At 39.6% G+C, this 19,189-nt stretch overlaps 1 protein-coding gene across 3 annotated transcripts in view; it reads left to right on the top strand.

Annotated features, from left to right (window-relative positions):
- Nucleotides 1-777: 777 nt before the first annotated feature.
- The window catches only part of CELF1 (CUGBP Elav-like family member 1), a 22,326-nt gene continuing 3,914 nt past the window's right edge, over nt 778-19,189 (top strand). For 2 of the 3 annotated variants that reach the window (XM_010163160.1, XM_029083769.1), the window contains exons 1-9: nt 784-854; nt 2,952-3,139; nt 3,932-4,014; nt 4,430-4,478; nt 7,706-7,840; nt 8,040-8,119; nt 8,525-8,686; nt 10,061-10,142; nt 13,323-13,451. In XM_010163160.1, coding sequence (XP_010161462.1) covers nt 784-854; nt 2,952-3,139; nt 3,932-4,014; nt 4,430-4,478; nt 7,706-7,840; nt 8,040-8,119; nt 8,525-8,686; nt 10,061-10,142; nt 13,323-13,451 — 979 coding nt within the window. Of the gene's footprint in view, nt 855-2,951; nt 3,140-3,931; nt 4,015-4,429; nt 4,479-7,705; nt 7,841-8,039; nt 8,120-8,524; nt 8,687-10,060; nt 10,143-13,322; nt 13,452-19,189 lie in introns of all 3 variants that reach the window. The other variant, XM_010163184.1, reaches the window with a different exon arrangement.

Raw genomic sequence — 19,189 nt, 5'->3', positions numbered from 1 at the left:
TTCTTTATCATCTCCAGGCTCTGTATATCTCTGCATTTATAGACTCGTGATGGGCAAAGTATTGTTTCTAGAGCAATGTACGTTTTCCTTCTATAAAAGGAGTAGGTTTTGACGTTCTGTGGTAGTTAAGGAATTTTTGAGTAAGAAATCTTCTTAGCTTTGATTTTTAGCAGGTTCAGAGAAACATTCTGGTTTGGGTTTTTCTCCCTAGAATTTAGGAGAGTGTCAGAAATAGTTCACAAGGTGAAAAGAGTGAGATCAGCCATCGGAAATGTTTATGGTGAAGGAAGCTCTTGACTTCACACCTGTAGTGTTGGTGATACGGAAAGTGTCTGTCTGAACCTCAAGGCCATGGACTGCCATTTTGGGAGGCAAGGAGTTAGTTGGGGATGGAAAGACTGGAGTTTGTATTCTTTCTGGTCTGTTACCCATTGCTATCTTCATGGATCTGACACTCTGTTTATCTGACAGTGCACTCAGTACTGCTTCGCCAGGGAAAATTGCACAAAACAAGCCCAGTGCATCAGCATTTTCATTGTGTATTAAGCTGAGCCTCCCTTCACATGGTCACATCCCCTTTTTAATCTGGGATTCCATGTCCCTTTCCCAGTCCAGCCTGTTTCTGTGGTGTCTATTGCTGGTCTCCCTGAGCTTCTGTTTCTGTGGTTTGAGTGTTTTTTGTGTGGCTGAGTGTTAAGACCTGCAGGACTTTTGGAAGTGGCGTTGTTTGGGCGTTAGGCAGTACACTGATTTAGTGTTAGTAGTTTGACACAGACTGAGGTGATGGCTGCGTTCAAGTTGGATTTCCTCCCAGAGATGATGGTGGACCATTGCTCCTTGAATGCTAGCCCTGTGTAAGTATTTTATTTTCATGTCTTAACTTTTTAACGAAAGTGATAGTTGAAATTGCTGCCGCTGAAGCCTCTGCTCTCTGATGAACCCCCCTTGGTGCCCGGGGGAAAGAGAGATAGGAGAAAGCCTGCAGTTTGTTTTCTTAGTAAAGAAATCCTAGTGGGCATTGACATTTGATGTTGGGTTCTGGATAGAGGTTAAAAATTATCTGATAATTTTGGGGATGAGAGCTAAGAAGGAATAAAGCTATATGGCAGTACTGCTTATAGTATGCTACAGGTGCTTGTATTATAAAATCAGTTATTAAATCAGTTCTTGGGAGAACAATTTCTGTTCTTCCCTGTTAGTGACTCCAGGCTAAACCTTTTAATGCGGAATGAAAGATTCCTCAAATACTATTGAGGTCATGTTAAGAGTTGCCCAGTTAACAGGAGCCATTCTATGTCCTTGATGCTACCCATGGTGTAGAAGACAGGGCTGAAAATTATTATTGGAAGAAGATAAATGATTTCCAGTTGTTCTCAATTGGAATGAAAAGACACTGGATGAAAGAAGGTAGTTTACATCCTTGTAAAAGGTATTGTTTACCTTGGATATTTGGAGAGGTGCTGGCCGTTTCTGAGTGGAAAGGTAGAGATAAATGAAAGGATTTATGATGATTCCTTTCCCTTTTGGTAAGAAGCTTTGTTGTTTCTGAGGTCTGTTCATACAGTTAAAAAATTATGAGCTTTCCCTGGCGTCGGTTTTTCCTTAGGCTCTGAACAGCAGCCTATTGAGGGGAAAAATTAACTAAACATGACCTCTTTTGGAATTTTTTTTTTTTTCTTTAATTCTATTTAGGGGGGAACATGATTGCAGATGGACAGTGAGAGGAACACTGTTTAATGTGTCGTTAATAAGGCAATCAAAACCTATCTTTAAAGGAAAAAAGCAGAGATGAAGAAAGGTGACAACTCTGGAAGAAGGCCACCTGTATTCTTCAACAAAGAGTTTGGGGGCGGGAGGGAATCATTGTGTAGTTACTATGCCACTCCCCATGTCCTTTCTAGATTATACAGGGGTTGGTCAGCAATTTTAACTTACTAATTGCTATAGCTGCAATGGGATGTTGTTACAACCAGTCTTCCACAGAGATAAATCCTGTGGTGTACCAGCCAGGCTGTGACTACTGGTGATGAGACTTCACTTTACAGCTGGCAGACACCGAGGAGTGGTGCAGGAAGCTGTGTGTGACTGTCAGTGAGCTGGGTGGAGTGTAACACCGTTGTATTAACGGGATGTGAACTCTTCCTATGGCTAGATGTAACACCTTGAAGCCTGTTGAACATTCCCATACTCAAAACTTCTTTGTTGTTGTCTAAGTCTAACAAGTGACTTTTTTTCCCCATGTTAACACCCTGCCATTACTCAACTTGATTCAGTCTGGACTAGGTTGTCCAATCCCAAACTGTTCATGTACAACCTAAACCTGTTTTGTTTGTTTTGTTTGTTTTCCCCAAATGCTGTTGAAAGCTCCCTAGTTTCACAAAGAACTATTACCTCGTAAACCTTCGATGGAACTTCTCATCTCTTCAGTTGTACTTGTTCCTCTGTTTTAAGATGGATCTTCAGCCTGGGAAACCGTTCTAGATAGTCACATCTAGTTCCCCCCTCATTTGCGGTGGTACCGATAACTTCAGTACTCTGTGGGTAGACTGAGTTTAGGCTCCTTCCTGTTCTGGTTTCTTTTTCTGTAAAATCTTATATAGCTGAACCAGGGATATTTTTCAGTCATCTCAACAAATTTTATGTCCTGAATCCCAGCTGTTGACTACACTATAGGAACAAACATTAGGAGAAGTTTTTAAACAGCTGTGCAGAGAGTGTTTGGTTTCCAAGTGCACAGCTTGCCAATGAATGTGAATGATGTTTCTGAATATTTTCTGGTATGCAAGACTGGGAATGTGCAAGAGTCTCTCTGTATATTTTAATTATATTTTTATATATATATGTAGAAATACATTTATTTTACCTCCCTGTAAGCATAATTTTTCTAGCTGCAATAGCATCTAGAATCTGTGGGAAGATAAAAACCAGAAATTCCTTCTTGTTTTTCATAGCTCAAAGAAAATGAATGGCACACTGGATCACCCAGACCAACCTGATCTAGATGCTATCAAGATGTTTGTGGGTCAGGTCCCACGGAGCTGGTGTGAGAAGGATCTAAGAGAACTTTTTGAACAGTATGGTGCTGTCTATGAAATCAATGTCTTGAGGGACAGGAGCCAAAACCCTCCTCAAAGCAAAGGTGAGAACTTCCCTACTTTTTATGTGGGACTTGGGGTCTCAGCTGCTTTCACACAGTTATAATCTTAGCTGTTTGCTTAGTCAAACATCCCTGTATGTTGGAGCTCTCTGTGAGCAGGTGTGCATGCAAGCCCAGGCTTTAGGGTCTTTAAGTCTATGTGTCTAATTATTCTTGGACTGTGATCCAGTCATTAGCTGAGCTGGGGAAAATCTTATTTTTTTCTTTTAGAGCTCAGAAGTGATGGGGATGTTTGAAGAGTATGAATTATAATTGCAAAGCAGAACATAAAATTAATACTCTGCTGCTCTAGAGCATCGTTGTGATGCTATGGTATGATCAAAACGTTGCTGGAAAGCGTCACAGTTTCAGATAAAATATAAAATTGAGGTATTAGTCATTTGTGTACATCAAATCCTTATTAAATGTTGTACCTGGATTTGCAGCTCATTTATGTGCAATATCTTTATTTCCTGTGAAACTAGGTAAGTTTTGGATCCTAGCAAGTAATTGTTGAAGTTTGATAATGGAAATAGCCAACAACTATTTGGCAGATATAGCTAAATATTTGTTTTAATGGTGTATTGGTGATGTTGGGTCAGTTCTGAATATATCCTGTTTTATTACACTTAAACACCTTTTTTAAACAGTCACAATCTGTAGTACCTACCTATTTCAGTATCTGACCTCTTCTACTTGTCATACACTTTGCATTGGAAGGATGCAAGTGGGACTTCAAATTTCTGTACAGCACGTTATCGTTCATGGTGTTTTTTCTTTTTGTTTCATTTGCAGGGTGCTGTTTTGTTACATTTTATACCCGTAAAGCTGCACTAGAAGCACAGAATGCTCTTCACAACATGAAGATCCTCCCAGGGGTAAGAAAAGAGCCATGCTTTCTTCACAACCCTGTCTTGTTTTTCTGCACTCTGGCACCACTGATGTACAAACATATGTTACATTGCCCTCAAATAATGTTTTAAAAGAACTATTCAGAAGAGCAATGTCATGAGATTCGTATAATAACAGATCTGAAGGGAATTTGGAAGCATTTGGGAGAACAACATGGTAGTGAAGTGAGTGGGTATGGCTCCTGCAATACTGTCTGAGGAAGAATGATGTCATACCATTAGGAAAGCTTTTCTTTCTTGTAGAAACGTATGTATTGTTACATATGCACTTCTGTAGAGGCAATTTAGGCTACCATTTCTTTCTTCCACAATTCTAATGGGATGTATTTCATGTAGTATAAAGTGAATGCAACAAGGATTAAATAATATTTTTACGTTTCAGATGCACCATCCTATCCAGATGAAACCAGCTGACAGTGAAAAGAGTAATGGTAAGCTGTACTAAAGTCTGAGTTTGATGGCATCATTTGTGCTAATAGGGAAACTTGAGGATTTTCCTGTTGTTGAACAGCTTCTGATTCATCAGAATCTGTCGTCTTGAATTGTACACCTGATTTTTTAAAAAATAATTTTAAAAAAAAAGGTGTGTTTTCAATATAGTTGGTAGCATAAGTGATGTCTCTCAAATTCCATGAGTCAGTATCTCCCACTGCTGCTGCTTGTGGCAGAACCATGTTGTCAGTTAGGGAAACATCCAGTGAGTTCTTCTTTGTACTAAGGTGGTTTAAATCTTTGTTGGGGACATGGACAGTGGGATTGAGTGCACCCTCAGCAAGTTTACAGATGACACCAAGCTGAGTGCTGTGGTTGATACTCTAGAGGGACAGGATGCCATCCAGAGGGACCTTAACAGGCTAGAGAAGTGGGCGCACGTGAACCTCATGAAGTTCAACAGGGCCAAGTGCAAGGTCTGGCAGCTGGGTCAGGGCAACCCCAAAAATGGATACAGGCTGGGCTAGAAGTGGATTGAGAGCAGCCCTGTGGAGAAGGACTCTGGAGTATTGGTGGATGAAAAACTGAATATAAGCTGGCAATGTGCACTTGCAGCCAAGAAAACCAGTTGTATCCTGGGCTGTGTCAGAAGAAGGGCTAACAGGTTGAGGGAGGTGATTCTTCCACTCTACTCTGCTCTCGTGAGACCCCACCTGGCGTACTGTGTTCAGCTCTGGGGCCCCCAGCATAAGGAAGACGTGGACCTGCTCGAGTGGGTCCAGAGAAGGGCCACAAAGATGATCAGGGGGCTGGAGCACCTCTCCTATGAGGACAGGCTGAGGGAGAAGAGAAGGCTCTGGAGAGACCTTATAGCAGCCTTCCAGTACTTAAAGTGGGCCTGCATCAAAGATGGGGAGGAATTCTTTTATCAGGGAGTGTAGTGATAGGATGAAGAGTAATGGCTTTAAACTGGAAGAGGGGAGGTTTAGATGAGACATTAGGAAGAAGTTCTTCACTGTGAGGGTGGTCAGACACTGGCCCAGGTTGCCCAGAGAAGCTGTGGCTGCTCCTCCCTGGAAGTGTTGAAGGCCAGGTTGGATGAGGCTTTGAGCAACCTGGTCTAGTGGAAGGTGTCCCTGCTGCTGGCAGGGGGGTTGGAACTGGATGAGCTTTAAGGTCCCTTCCAACCCAAACAGTTCTATGATTCTATGAAAGCTAGAGATCCTTTTTCAAGTGCTTGACCCATTTCAGGCAAGGCCTGTGGCAGCTGTGGTGGGAGTCAAAACTACTTCTTGTAGTATTCAAAGGAGATTGAGAATTCACAGCAGTTCAGTAGAGAAATAACTGAATATTTCTGCACATTGGCCATTTCAGATTGATTAAGACATTAAGCATCTACCACTGGGTAATGATTGTTCATCCATGTATTTGCATGAGGAGTTTATATGCATACATATATACATGTTCAGATGAGTGGGTGTCTGTATATATTGCTGCAAGATAAGTAAAGAAAGTGTTCAGCATCTTGTAGTTTCAGCCTTTCTAGTCTTGGCTGAGTTTTATTTTCTTCCTTTGCCACAGTTACTATAAGATTAGCGTTGCATCATGAAGAAGATAATCCTAGTTCCAGAAAGCTTACCTCTTCAGATAATTGAAAATGGAAGATGAGAGGTACAAGTGACATATAGGAGGAGTAATTCCATCTGCAAATTCCTCCATGTGTATACAGAATATGTTTCTGTGTAAATATATCTAGGAAAGAGTAATTATTTTGAAGTATTGTTGGGGGGAGAACAGAATAGATTCTCTAAACTAAAACTAATGTTGCATTATATACACACAAATATCCTGGGAAAAAATGGAAAGAGGAAAAAAATATTTAATGGAATTTTAAGATGACAGTTCTGAGATTATTATATAATAATATAATATTTAGTAAAAGGTGTAGGTGAAAATATCAACAAGAAAGCATCAGTTAAAAGTATTTTACCTTGCCATTAATAAAAGGGATTCTGGTTCTCTTGAACTAAAATGGATTGCAGAAAGAATTTGAAAGCAGCTTTCTGCTCTAAGAGCTTGAAAGTGAACTGCATACAACATTAAGATTTAGTAGTCAGTTAAAGTCATGTCAGCTGGAATAGTTTGGAATTTTCCTCTTCAACACCATAGAAAACTTGGCAAATAAGCTGGTTTCTCCCCACCATGGCACTAAATAGGAGACTTTCTCTCTTGGAGCTTCAAATTGTGTCAGAGCCTTCATCATATTACATTTTATATTGTACTGTATGTTGTATTTGCAAACTGGTTTATAGTTCCAAATGGTATGCTGCATAATTTGCTTCATCCTTTAAAAGTATTTCAGAGGTGACTAACATCCTTAAATAAGTAAAATGAGACATAAAATGTTCTGCTCTGGGCTGGAATTTACCCCACTCCCTTAAGTGACCTTAAAGTGACATTAGTAACCACTAACTGAATAGTTAAGAGAAATGTCTTTCTGGACCATTTATTTTAATAAGAATATCTTTTAGTCTTTACACTGAAAGATATTCTTCAACTAATGTATCTAGTAGCATCAGCATTTAGAGGCAGGATACAGTAGCACACAGTCCGTCCTTCTGATTTGAGGTGGTGCTTTCATGCTTTTGGTACAGATCAGAATGGATGAATCCAAAACAGAACTAAAACTGGTCTGTTTTAGCAACTGCTGTTGCTTCCACTGTTGAGACAGGAGCATGAGGAAATAGCAGATCTGAATTTAAGTAATTGGCATGATAAAGAGGCTAGAAAGCAGCTTTCTGCAGCTCACTTGCTTGTTTAGTTACAGTTAGGTATGTTGGTAGTCTAAAGATAGAAGAGAGAGGAGAGAGGATGAAAATAATCCAATAAAATACATACAAGTCTCCTCTCACTCCCCAGGAATTGAATGTAGGAGATACAGGGAAGTGCTGAATCCAATATATTATTATTTTCCTTTTCTTACATTCTTGCAGTTCACAGGCTTGCAAGGGAGAAACAAAATGTAAACATAAACCAACATAAACCAGGCATCCTTCAGGTTCATGTGCATCCTCTTAAACTGAAGAGATTCCATGATTGGGAATCTGGTTTGACAAGGCTCTGCCCTAAATACAAGGAATAACTGCAGCTGATGGAGAAAACTTGACAAAATAAGATCTTGTAAGCACATATTTGCTGGTAACACTCTTATCCTTTGATTTCTTAGCAGTAGAAGATAGGAAGTTGTTTATTGGAATGATATCCAAGAAGTGCAATGAGAATGATATCCGAGTGATGTTCTCCCCCTTTGGGCAGATTGAAGAATGCAGGATATTACGGGGCCCAGATGGCCTGAGCCGAGGTAAGCAGGAAGCTTTTCTGACGTTGAAGGTTCTCCACTGAATGCTGCCTATTGCAACTCAAGGTGGCATTTCAGCTCTTTGTGTGATTCACCCTTCCCACCCCCCAGCTCTCCCCAAAGTAGGCATTTTCATTTCTTTATTCATCCCAGTAATTGCAGATGCAGTGAATTACTTGATTCCTTTTTGTTCTTTCTCCAGGTTGTGCATTTGTGACTTTTACAACAAGAGCCATGGCACAAACAGCAATCAAAGCAATGCACCAAGCACAAACCATGGAGGTAAAACAAGTTCATGGGTGGCAGGAGAAGATGTAATTTGTCAGGCAGTCACTATAGAGTTTGGAGGACTAGAGAGCAGAGAGAAGTAGTGCAGTGTGTGTTTCTTCGCAAATACTACTCCAGGACCTTTGTGTTTGTTCTACTCCTGTTTTAGAGCTAGAGATAGAAACTTCATCTGCAGAGAAAATAGCAAAATACAAAATAGAATTAAAAGCAAATGAGATTTTGAACCTTTAATGGCTTGTGCTGTTTGAATATATATATATATATATATATGTGTGTGTGTGTGTGTGTGTATGTGCATGTAGGGGGGAGGATAGTGCTTTCAGTGACTGAATCTTAACACTGTATTTTTGTGACTGCTGGGGATAGCAAGTATGTGATCGTTTGAATTGCTGTTTGCAGGGTTGCTCTTCTCCCATTGTGGTAAAATTTGCAGACACACAGAAGGACAAAGAGCAGAAACGAATTGCTCAGCAACTCCAACAACAAATGCAACAGATCAGTGCTGCCTCAGTATGGGGAAACCTGGCTGGTCTCAACACACTTGGACCCCAATACTTAGCAGTGAGTTTCTCATTTGGGTTCTTTTTGACTCTTCAAGGGGTTACAGTGTCTGATTGTTTTGCAGTGTTTAATGTATTCATATTTAGAAAGCTCCTGATGTATAGGAGCAGGGTTCTTAATCCCCAGTTTGTGGATGAGGAGGCTGAAATTAAGTTACATGCTAACAACTAGTCAGGGTACATTTAAGTAAGGATTTCAGCCCCAGTTACTGTAGCCCTAACTACTAAAACTTCCACCCCCCCAACCCCCTTGTCTTCTGTAGGATGACTTTGTGCTGGGAAGATTTTCTTCACATGCTATGGCTTCAGTGTTTATCCACATAAATGCCCTTTTCGTGTCTATCTAATGACATAGTTCTTGTATTCCTCTTCCATCTTTCCTTTTTCAGCCTTTATTTCTCTCATCCCCTTTTAGTGAAGCTTAGAACAGTACTTGATGCTGTCCAAATAGAAAAAACAAACAAACAAACAAAGTAACAAAAAACCAGAACCAAAACAACCCCAAAAAAGAATCTACGCAGAAAATAAGAGAGAAACTACTCTCTTTAGCAAAAAAGACACAACAGAGGGTAGTCTCCTGTTTGTGACTGATTTTAGTTGATTTTACTGGGTCCCTGAAGGGTGAACTTTTCATCAGCTGATGTGTTGTGGCTCATGTGGATTGCCAGAGTAGCTGTGAGAACTGTATTCATGCAATATAAGGCCTGGGGAAAAGGAAAATTTCCTCTCGTTCTTGGTCTGGTGCACTGTTGAAGTCGAGGCATTCACTCTTTTTACTACTGCTTTAGGTTTAGTAGATTGGAATTTTTTATAACAACACCTAGTTAATGGAGAAAGGAATAGGAAATCCCTTTAAATGGCTTCCAAGCTGAAGCTTGACATTTCTCTCATGGCTGCTGTGTGTCAGGAAAGCGAAGAGGGTTCTCTCTCACTTTGGTTTTGGGGTGGCATTTGCCATTTGGCCTGTGCTGACAGTGTCAGCTGTAAAGTCTGGTTTGAGGTAGTGTATCCTTAGGCGTGGCAATCCTGCCTGATGTGCTTTGGGTAGGGGTTGTCTCTCACTAGTGATTCTACTGCGTTTGTCTTGGTGTCTTAGCTCTAAACTTCCCTCGACTTTGATTACGTGGAGCGGGGAAGGCGCTGTGCTGTTGCTTTGGCTGCAGTGTGATGCATGGGCAACGTGGATTTTCACTGTGGTGCTGCTCTGGCTGTACTGTGTGAGGGGAATTCTCTTGATGCTTTGCTACGATGTGGTGCCTGGGCAGTGGGAATTCCCTTTGTGACGGCGCTCTGGCTGTGGTGTGATGCACTTTCTCCCAGAAGCGGAGCCAGCCCTCACTCTCACTCTTGTTTTGTTTTTTGGTGTAATGTCTAGCTTTATTTGCAGCTCCTTCAGCAGACAGCAGCTGCGTCATCTGGGAACCTGAACACACTGAGCAGCCTCCACCCAATGGGAGGTGAGTTTTTTTTTCCGCCAGAAGACAAGTTCAGTGCTAAAGAAAAGAGGAGGAGGGTAGAAAAAGTAGCCAAAAGGCTTGTAGGCACATTAACCTCATTTGAAATAAGTAGTGCTGAGTTTACCCACTCCTTTGGAATGGCAGGAATCCTCTACTACAAGTGTGGATGTTCCTTCTTAATCTTAGTTAATCATTGTCCCTAAGGTAAGTTGTGGTATGCTGGTAATCTCCCCTACCTCTGGCATTTAAAATTATCTTCCCTCATGGGTACAAAAAGATGGCTCTGGGTATTTATTTTCATTCCAGCAGGTGCATATTTGAAGCATTGTGTATTGAAGTAAGCACTGATGCTTGTGTTTCAGTGATAATAGATTCTTAGGTTTCCCATTTTAAATTCTTTTTTCTTAAATACATTGAAGTTTAAAATGCAGTGTTGGTAGGAGGGTGAACCAGCCATTCATTCACGTTCTTTAATTCCTTCGTTTGAATTATGCTTGATTACGCCATTGCTGTTAGGGAAATATCAGCTTAAGAGGTATCAGCCAAATCCCTTGCTGTGAGCTGGTAGTCAGAATATTCACTGAGTACAGCAGCACTGGGGCTGCAAATTCATTGTCCCTTCTGTCTTTGCAGGGTGGGGAATAATAAAACACATTAGTAACTCCGTTCACCACATTTTTAAATTCTTCTGCTGGCAGAAAAACTATCTAAAACCAGTTTTGGTTTTAATACTGAACCTTTTAAGCTTTTAAAATTACCTCCTGGAGTTGTACAGTAGTTTACAATGTTATATGCCCTGTCTCTGCAGAGGCTGATTGAAAAGTGTTAACAAGAAACTAAAGTGTCTTTGTACACCTGACTGGTGTTGGTGCACCCATCAGTAACAGTTACAAGGTTTTGCAAAGTGTTATGTTTTCAGTTGTAAGAAATTTGATTTATACTTGAGGTTGATTCTAACCTTGGCTTCTTTTGTTTCCTTTTTTTTTTTTCATGTTAGACCTCTTCAGAGCTCTTAAATCCAAGATTCTTGCAAAAGTTTGATTTATACTTGAGGTTGATTCTAACCTTAGCTTCTTTTGTTTCCTTTTTTTCTTTTTCATGTTAGACCTCTTCAGAGCTCTTAGATCTAAGATTCTTGCAAAAACAATTTTTTAAAAATCAGTTTCACTAATATCCTGTGTGGTGGTGATCTATAATAGATTGCTATGCCCATTATACTGTTTGTTTTTTTTCCCCCCTTCTTGTGTCTGTTTAAAAGCAAGTGGTAATAAAGGAGAAAAACAGTACAGTGGTTTTGTGTTAATTGTTACCACAGTAAGAAATGGGGCAGGGGGAAGGGGCTAACAAGCTGAGGTTGCCTATGAAGTTTCAGGGTAATTCTGTCTTCACTATTTTTTTAAAAAACACCTTAAAAATTGAGAACTCTGACATATGAATAGCGTATTGCATGGTGTTTTGAAAGAATTATTTCAAACCTGTGATGCTACACAGAAAGAGTTTTATTTTCAAAGTGGTGGTAATATCTTGGCTGATCTCCTTTCTTGAGATTCATAGGGGGGGAAAAAATTAAGTAGGTAATTAGATCCAAAAACTATGTCGACTTTGTAGACAAAATTTAGTCTTGACTCTAGTTGAAAGCAGATGGGAAAACAGTGTGTGACAGGAGGACGGGTGCAGTGCGCACACCAAACTGCTTCAGAAAGGAAGCAAGCAGCTCTGTTCTGCACTACCTCTAACACTTGCACTTTTAACCCTCTGTTGCACAATAAAAACAAAATATATAACTTTTTGATATTTAACTTTATACTTTTATGTTACAGTGGCACCTTGATAATCTAACTGAAGGCAGTGTCTTTTTTCAGGCATTAAATGTGGTTAGGGAAACATCCTGTCACAAAGAGAAAACAATTGGAAAATATATATATATATATAAAAAAAAAACAAACCAAAAACAAAGGAACTATGCTAAAGGTAGAAGTTTTTTAGAAAATAAATAGTTTATACTGCATTGTCACTTACATTCTTACATTGTCTGTTTGCATACTTAAATGACAAAAACTGAGTTTTTAATTATTTGAGATGTGTGCTTTGTCACCAACTGCTTACTAAGTATCCAAAAGATGAGGTGCCACATCTGCCTAGGACGTTTTGATTTTGTTATATGAATGATGATTAATTTAGTTTTAATTTTGTAGGGAAGAATTACTAGGGATTGTCTGAAGTCAGATGAAAAGAGGAGGAATTGTTAGAATAAGCAAAGGTAGAGTCAAAAAGGGGAAATAAGGGAAAAGGGAAGAGAGCCAGAATTGGAAGGATGGAGCTAGCCTACCAAAGGATGGCTAGAATAGAGAGTTCAGAAGAAGATTGGTATCAATAATAATCAGTGTCTGTACTGTCCAAATGGTTTCATTCAAAGATTATGTCTCAAAATTAAGGTCAGTCAGATGATTAAATGGACAAGTAAAAGTTCATCAACACAGGGATACCTTTCTCCCCCTGCAGTATTCCTGGCTGCCTACCTACAATGCCCTTGATGTTTCCCATTTTCCTTGCCCCTTTTGTTTGACCAGCTGACTAGCCTACACGTACATTGGCTGATCTTGTGGTCAGGAGTTGCCACTGAACATTGTCTCACAACTGACTGTTGCTTCTTGGCTGCCAAGGAGACCAAACAAACAGCTGATGGTGGGTTAAAGGTGTGACTTCGTGGCCACTGTGATGTGTAGGCCTTCCTGAAGGAATTCTGCAGTTATTGCTGTTCCCATAAAAAGATGGTGGAGAGACAGGAGAGAAGAGGAGGTTGTTGGCCTTGTGTCTAGACAAGTTCTCTGACTTGCAAATGAGCTGTCAGACCCTGGCTTAACTCTCAGTTAAAGCTGCTATGCTTTTGTGACTGCAGAGAACACTGCTTGAAAATTTCTGTACTCTGGATTCTACATCTGGGTTCAGGACTACGTGGTCTTTTACCGAAACTCATCTAACTGGGTAAAGAAAAACTTCTTTTTTTAGTTATAACAAGGAATTGCAGTGTAGAAAGGATTAGTAACTAGTATTAAGCCTGTTGTTTTTAAGCTCCTTCCTGTTACTCCCTTGTGATGTGCTGAGGTTTCTGGATCTGTTAAGCTTGGATGCTGGGGACCGTTCTAGGAGAAACTCTGTGCATTCTTGCATGTGTTGCAGGACTGAACGCGATGCAATTGCAGAACCTGGCCGCGTTGGCAGCTGCGGCCAGTGCAGCTCAGAATACACCGAGTGGTACCGCAGCGCTCACTTCCTCCAGCAGTCCCCTGAGTGTGCTCACCAGCTCAGGTAAGAGACTGCCCATGCTGCAGTCTGTTATGACACTGGTTACCTTAGGATAGATGTCACCTGTTATGTTTATCCCTTTTTGACACTTCCATGTTGATTCTTTAATAGAGAAGCAGTTTTACTAGTAGGTTCACTGGCCTTTGGTTAGGGTAGATATCTTTGCCACTTGCTGTTTTCCTTCTTCCAAAGGGTCTGATTAATTTAAAGTAAAATGAATTTTTGAGGTCATCATGAAGCAGAAAGGTAAGTGACCTCTTCCCAATCATGTTATTACAGTCTCATCACATACTTGGTTTTCTGTGATTTTAGGCAGTTACTGTGGCAGATGTACCCTTTTCCTCTGGGCAGAAAGGTAAGTGACCTCTTCCCAATCATGTTATTACAGTCTCATAATATATTTGGTTTTCTGTGATTTTAGGCAGTTACATGCCTAAAATGCCCCTACATTTTAGGGCAGATGTACCCTATTCCTCTGAGTATGGAAATAGAAGATGCCTTAAGCGTGAAGTAGTGCATTCTGTGCACTAGAACAGTACAGTTTATATTCCTTTGGCATTAATGAAGACAAGGATACTATAACTACCTCATAGGAGCAGAATAAACAGACCTCTAGCACATTTATTGGAAAGCCTTGTCTAGAACTGAGTGTACAAGTTGCACATATAAATCAACATCTTGATCTTCTGGGGTTTTTTTAATGGGGTTTCTTGGGGGGGAGGGGTTTACCTTACTTTACCTTGGGTTATGTGCATTATCCAGAGAGGCTAGAGTGTCCAAGTACTGTTCTACTGCAGCCTTATTGTTAAATGTGATCATTAAATGCAACAAACAAGAAAACAAAAAAATAAATTATTTTATGCTTACATCAGACATGCTCAGTTTTTACCACAAGCGAGGATCAGTATCCTACTCAGTTATTTCTGTGTTATTTTCAGTTATTTCTAAATCCTGAGATGGGAAGGGAGACCCTGTATTTTCAGGGTGTCAGTTTCCCAGCATCTGTGGGGTGATATGTGGGTTTGGTTTTTGTTTGTTTGTTTGTTTGTTTTCTTTCATAAAAAGCAAAATTGGTTATCCAGTTTTGAAATCCAGCCTACAGAGTTGACATTCTCACCTGTGATTATGAGAGACCAAAGTATTAAGGGGGTGTTTTAAATTTCCACAGGTAACTTTTTGTATTGCATAGGAGAAGCAAGGAGCTGGACTAAGAGACTATAAAGAGATTACAAGGAAAAGCTGTTCAGAAAACCTTACATCACACGATCAGGAGTTGAGCCATGGGTGCTTTGCACTGTTTTCTACTTAGAGAAATCCTCAAGAAAGAATTCAGTTCAAAGAGTGTTCTGTTGCTGGACAGGGGGTTTTTTTTACATAAAAACTTTGTGGTCTGCGGTCCTTAAAGATTAAAATTTCAAAGTTTATTTTGACTCTCAGCTATGTTATCCTAATCTGTAATTTAAAAAACAAACAATGAAGAGTTGAGACTATAGAAGAACTGCATTGACAACTCATCAATGCTTCTTCATTGTAAAGAAGGTGAATATATCTGGGAATTTCTCCCATATTTCCTCATGCAGTAGCAGAGCTGGAATTGTCAGGTTACAGTTTGCTGTAACTGGCATATAGAACTAAGATTTCCTTGTCAATGCTCTTGTTTACTGACTGGAGCTAGTTTGTTCTCTTGATTTGTTGAGGTGGGGAAAGGGACTGGCAGGTTGTAAAGTTCAAATACCAGATGTGCTAGAAAAGGCAGAGAAAACCTCTTCTCACAAGTGTACAGTGAAAGGACGAGGACAATAAACACAAGTTGCAACAGAGAAAATTTTAACTGGTTATCAAAGAAAAATAAAATCAATGGTTACAGGGATTAAGCTCAGGAACCAGGTGCCAGAGGGGCTGTGGAATCTCAGAGATTCAGAATGCAATTGGAAAGGACCCTGAGCAGGCTGACCTAACTCGGAGGTTAGACCAGCTCTGAGCAGACCATTAGACTAGAAGATCCACAAAGGTCCCTTTCAACTGAAGTTATGCTACTGTTGTGTGATTCTTTGGGATAGGTTTCCCCTTCAGGAATTTTGGCTGTTCCACAGCACCGTGCAGGCTTTTCTTTTCCCTCAATGAGAGGACTCTGTTCCGCTTTTGATCTTGCTGGTGGAGGGACTAGAGGGTGGGGAGCGTCCATTTGTAAGCACTTTCTGTGCTGAATCCAAACAACTTTCTGATCCCCAGTCATATCAATAAATGATTGTGTACCAACCAACAAATAATCTTGATGTGTCATTTGAATTAATATTCTATACAGATGCATCAGTCAGTTCACTTTTGACAGGCTTGTAACATGAAGCAGTCACTATTGTATTCTATTGTATTGCTCTTTCAACTTAATTTCAAGTATAATTTTAAAGAGTAGAGATTAGCTTTGTTCAAAAGCAATAAAAAATGCTGGAGGATGTGTGGTCTATATGTAGTCACTGATACCAAACTCTGAAATGGTGTCAGTGCTTTTCGTTAGAGTTATAAATATGCTTCACATTTTAAAACTGTACTTAAATTGGAGGGAGGGTGTACAAACGGTGTTCAATCTCATGATGCTTCCTATAGTTATAGAGTTTTTTAACTCTTTGCTCTGAACTAGCTATTACCTCTCCTAAGAGCAAATTTGAAATTCTCTTTTGATTAACATTTATATGTGCATTCAGACAGAAGGCTGTTGGACTCCACACATTCAGAGCATCCCTCCTGAACCATACCTAGACCTTGAATAAACTCAGTCTATAACTGTTCAGTACCATGCGTTAGTAAATGCCTTCCTTGTCTGTGGGACTTAGGTCAACATCTGCTGTGATAACCTCTTAAACCTAACTGCAGATGAGATGACTACCAGCTTGATTTCTACCCATCTGTCATCCAAATGTTCACCTGATGCTTATTTGGACATCTCTCCCAGGTTGTCCTCAAATTGCAGAATTGGTGGAAAAATCCAGACAATCTTTATTTATAGTTACCTTTTTGATTTTTTTCATCTGCACTGATAGTTTCTAGTTGTTTGGGGAACTTGGAAGTCCACACAGCACAGAGTCTGTGGACTATGCATAGGTTACATGTCAGAATCGTTGAACTCGGAGGTGTTCAGTATTGTTGTTGTGCTGTCTTCCTACTCATTTCAGGTGAGTTTATTTATAGATATTTCCAAGCAGTATTGTGTATTCTGATGAAGACTAGGATGGAGCAAAACCTTCAGCCTTGCAATAAAGCAGCTACTCTTTGGAACTCAGCAGCCTGCTGCTGCATCCACCTGTAGTTAGTCCATGTTACAGAGACTGTGGCCTTAGATAAACTCATTTAAACTGCTAGCTTGTGAAGGGGACATTCAAGAAAATATTGTAGAAGTATTTTAGGATTGGAGTGTCTTGTCTGCCATCTTTTCAACTCAGACATCAATAAGAATTGTCTGCTCCAGAGCAAAATACAATGGTTGGAAAAGCTGATGTTTGTTTCCATTTCTTCTCCTTTCAAAGGCAACCATTAGAGACCCAGCAAAGACTAGATGACTTTGCTGGCCTTAGTGTGTCTCCAACAAAGTTGTTTTTAGAGACATTGTAGTCTTTCTGCTTTTACTGGAACTGATTGTGGTCCAGTTCAATCAGATTAATTGCCTGAATTTTAGTGCTCTTTAGGTCATTGTTTGGATGCTAGATGACTGAATTAGAACAGATTTACTGTTCCCTCAGTTTACCTGCCTCCACAAATTGGTAGTTTATGTTCTTGTCCAAGTTTTGTTGTCTTTCCTAGTTATTCTTTACTACATATTCAGATTTTCTGAAAACCTTTTCAAGTATGAGCTGAAGCTTATTCTCATAGTTAGCCTTTTTGACTAAATATAACTCAGTAGATAGATCTAAGAAGACATAACTTCAATAGCAAGCAAAAAAAACCCAACAACCCACCAAAAAGTGCACAGGAACAATGTTAAGAGTTAGGGATGGAGTAAAGAACCTGTATAAAGCTATATATTGGTTTTCCATCCCCATTACTGTGTGCTGTTATCTGATCTAAAATAATACACAGAAAAACAGAAAGGATGACTAGAACTGTGGAAATCCTTCCCTATTAGGAGCAACGAGGGAGCCTGAAAAATAGAAGACTGACATGGGAGGAGGATATGGTTGAAGCCTACAAATATATTAGTGGTGTGATGAAGACCTTTAAAGAGCAGTCGTTAGATATTTCAAGACAAGAATTACAGGATATCAGGTGAAGTTGTCAGCTGACAGCTCAAAAATAAGAGAGAGCTGTTTCTTTACATAGTACATTATTAAATTGCAGAACTCGTGCCTTAGAACATAGTAGAGTCAAACAATTTGATGTTCAAAATGCACTGAAATTAATGAATGAAAGTTGTAACTTCAATACAAAGGTATTGCCCTTGGCTGAAAAAAATCCTAGATTTGCAAATTGCTGCATTGGTATGTAGACTATACCTAGGAAGTATTCCTCTGTAATTGCCATGTATTTCTGTTCTGCTATTATTTTTCTACCTTTAGTCATCATCAGAAGTGGGGTGCTGACTCAGTACAGCAATTCCTATATACATACAATAAAGAAAATAAACCAAACAGTGTTAAATTTTCTTGACATTTTCAGTACTAAATCATTTCTTGTTTTTCTTAAAGAGATTTGTGATAAATACAGCTAAAGTAAAATAACTGTGTGTTCAGGTTTTTGTAGTGGTTTAAATTGATGGATTTAAATTCACAACCTTTTAAAAGTAGGGAAGGCATCTGTTTGCTCTTTTACTTTGCTCTCTAGCCTTCACTTCAGTCTTTTTTTCCCATATTGCTACTACTTTATTGTGTGTTTGGTTTTTTTAATGGTGTTCTCATCTGTCAAACGTAGTGTCTTTTTGAATTATGCAGTTTAGCAATGTAGTGTTGCAGAAACAAGTGATATTCTCAAATTGAGGCAGCTGTATCATTTCTGAACACTGGCTTTTATTCAACCAGCTGTGCTATTTCTTTTTACCAACTTCAGAGTTATACTGTACCTCGTTCTCTGTATTTTTCCAACATTTAACATGCTACTTATAGTGAGACAGGAAGTGTCTCCTTTTCTTCAGAGTAAGCACATTAAAATATAGTTTGGGACGTTGTCTTTCAATTTCTGACTTAAGAGAGTTTGTCTAGAGCTTCTCCTAGAGGAGGTTTGTCATTTCCTCTGTCAGTACAAAACTAGACAGTGATGTGCAGTGTAGTTCCCTGGGTTCTCATGCAGCTTTTGTTAGGTGCAGCTACTTTTGTTGAGTAAAATTTTTGCTGGGGCTTGTTGGGCAGGTTTGCTATATTCCATTTAAATAGTTACCATATTCCACACCAGCAGAGACTTTGTGCCACATATATGAAATGGTGAGTATGTAGTGTGTGTGTGAATTGGCTTGAAAGATGCTAACAGTTCTTTTACTGAGTAAACGTGGTTGAAGATGTTAGTGGCACAGTCAAAAGAGGATAGACTGTGTGTTTTGGATGTACATACCAAGACTTTTCTTGGCCTTAGGTCCAGCTGCTACAGCAGCATTTTTAATGGAAAATTATTTCATGTGTCAGAATAATCTGGGCATCAGCTGCTCCTGTTCTGGCAGCACAGGAAAACCATATGTTCTGTTTGACTGGAGCTTTCTTTAATGTCCCTAGTATCTATGTTTCAGGTCTTTTTCACCCTTTGCGATGCTTCAAGGGTAGATG

The sequence above is a fragment of the Antrostomus carolinensis genome, unplaced genomic scaffold (assembly GCF_000700745.2).
Source record: "Antrostomus carolinensis isolate BGI_N321 unplaced genomic scaffold, ASM70074v2 scaffold2770, whole genome shotgun sequence".
NCBI lineage: Eukaryota > Metazoa > Chordata > Aves > Caprimulgiformes > Caprimulgidae > Antrostomus > Antrostomus carolinensis.
Note: the sequence above shows the minus strand (reverse complement) of the source record. Positions and strands in the feature narration are given on the sequence as shown.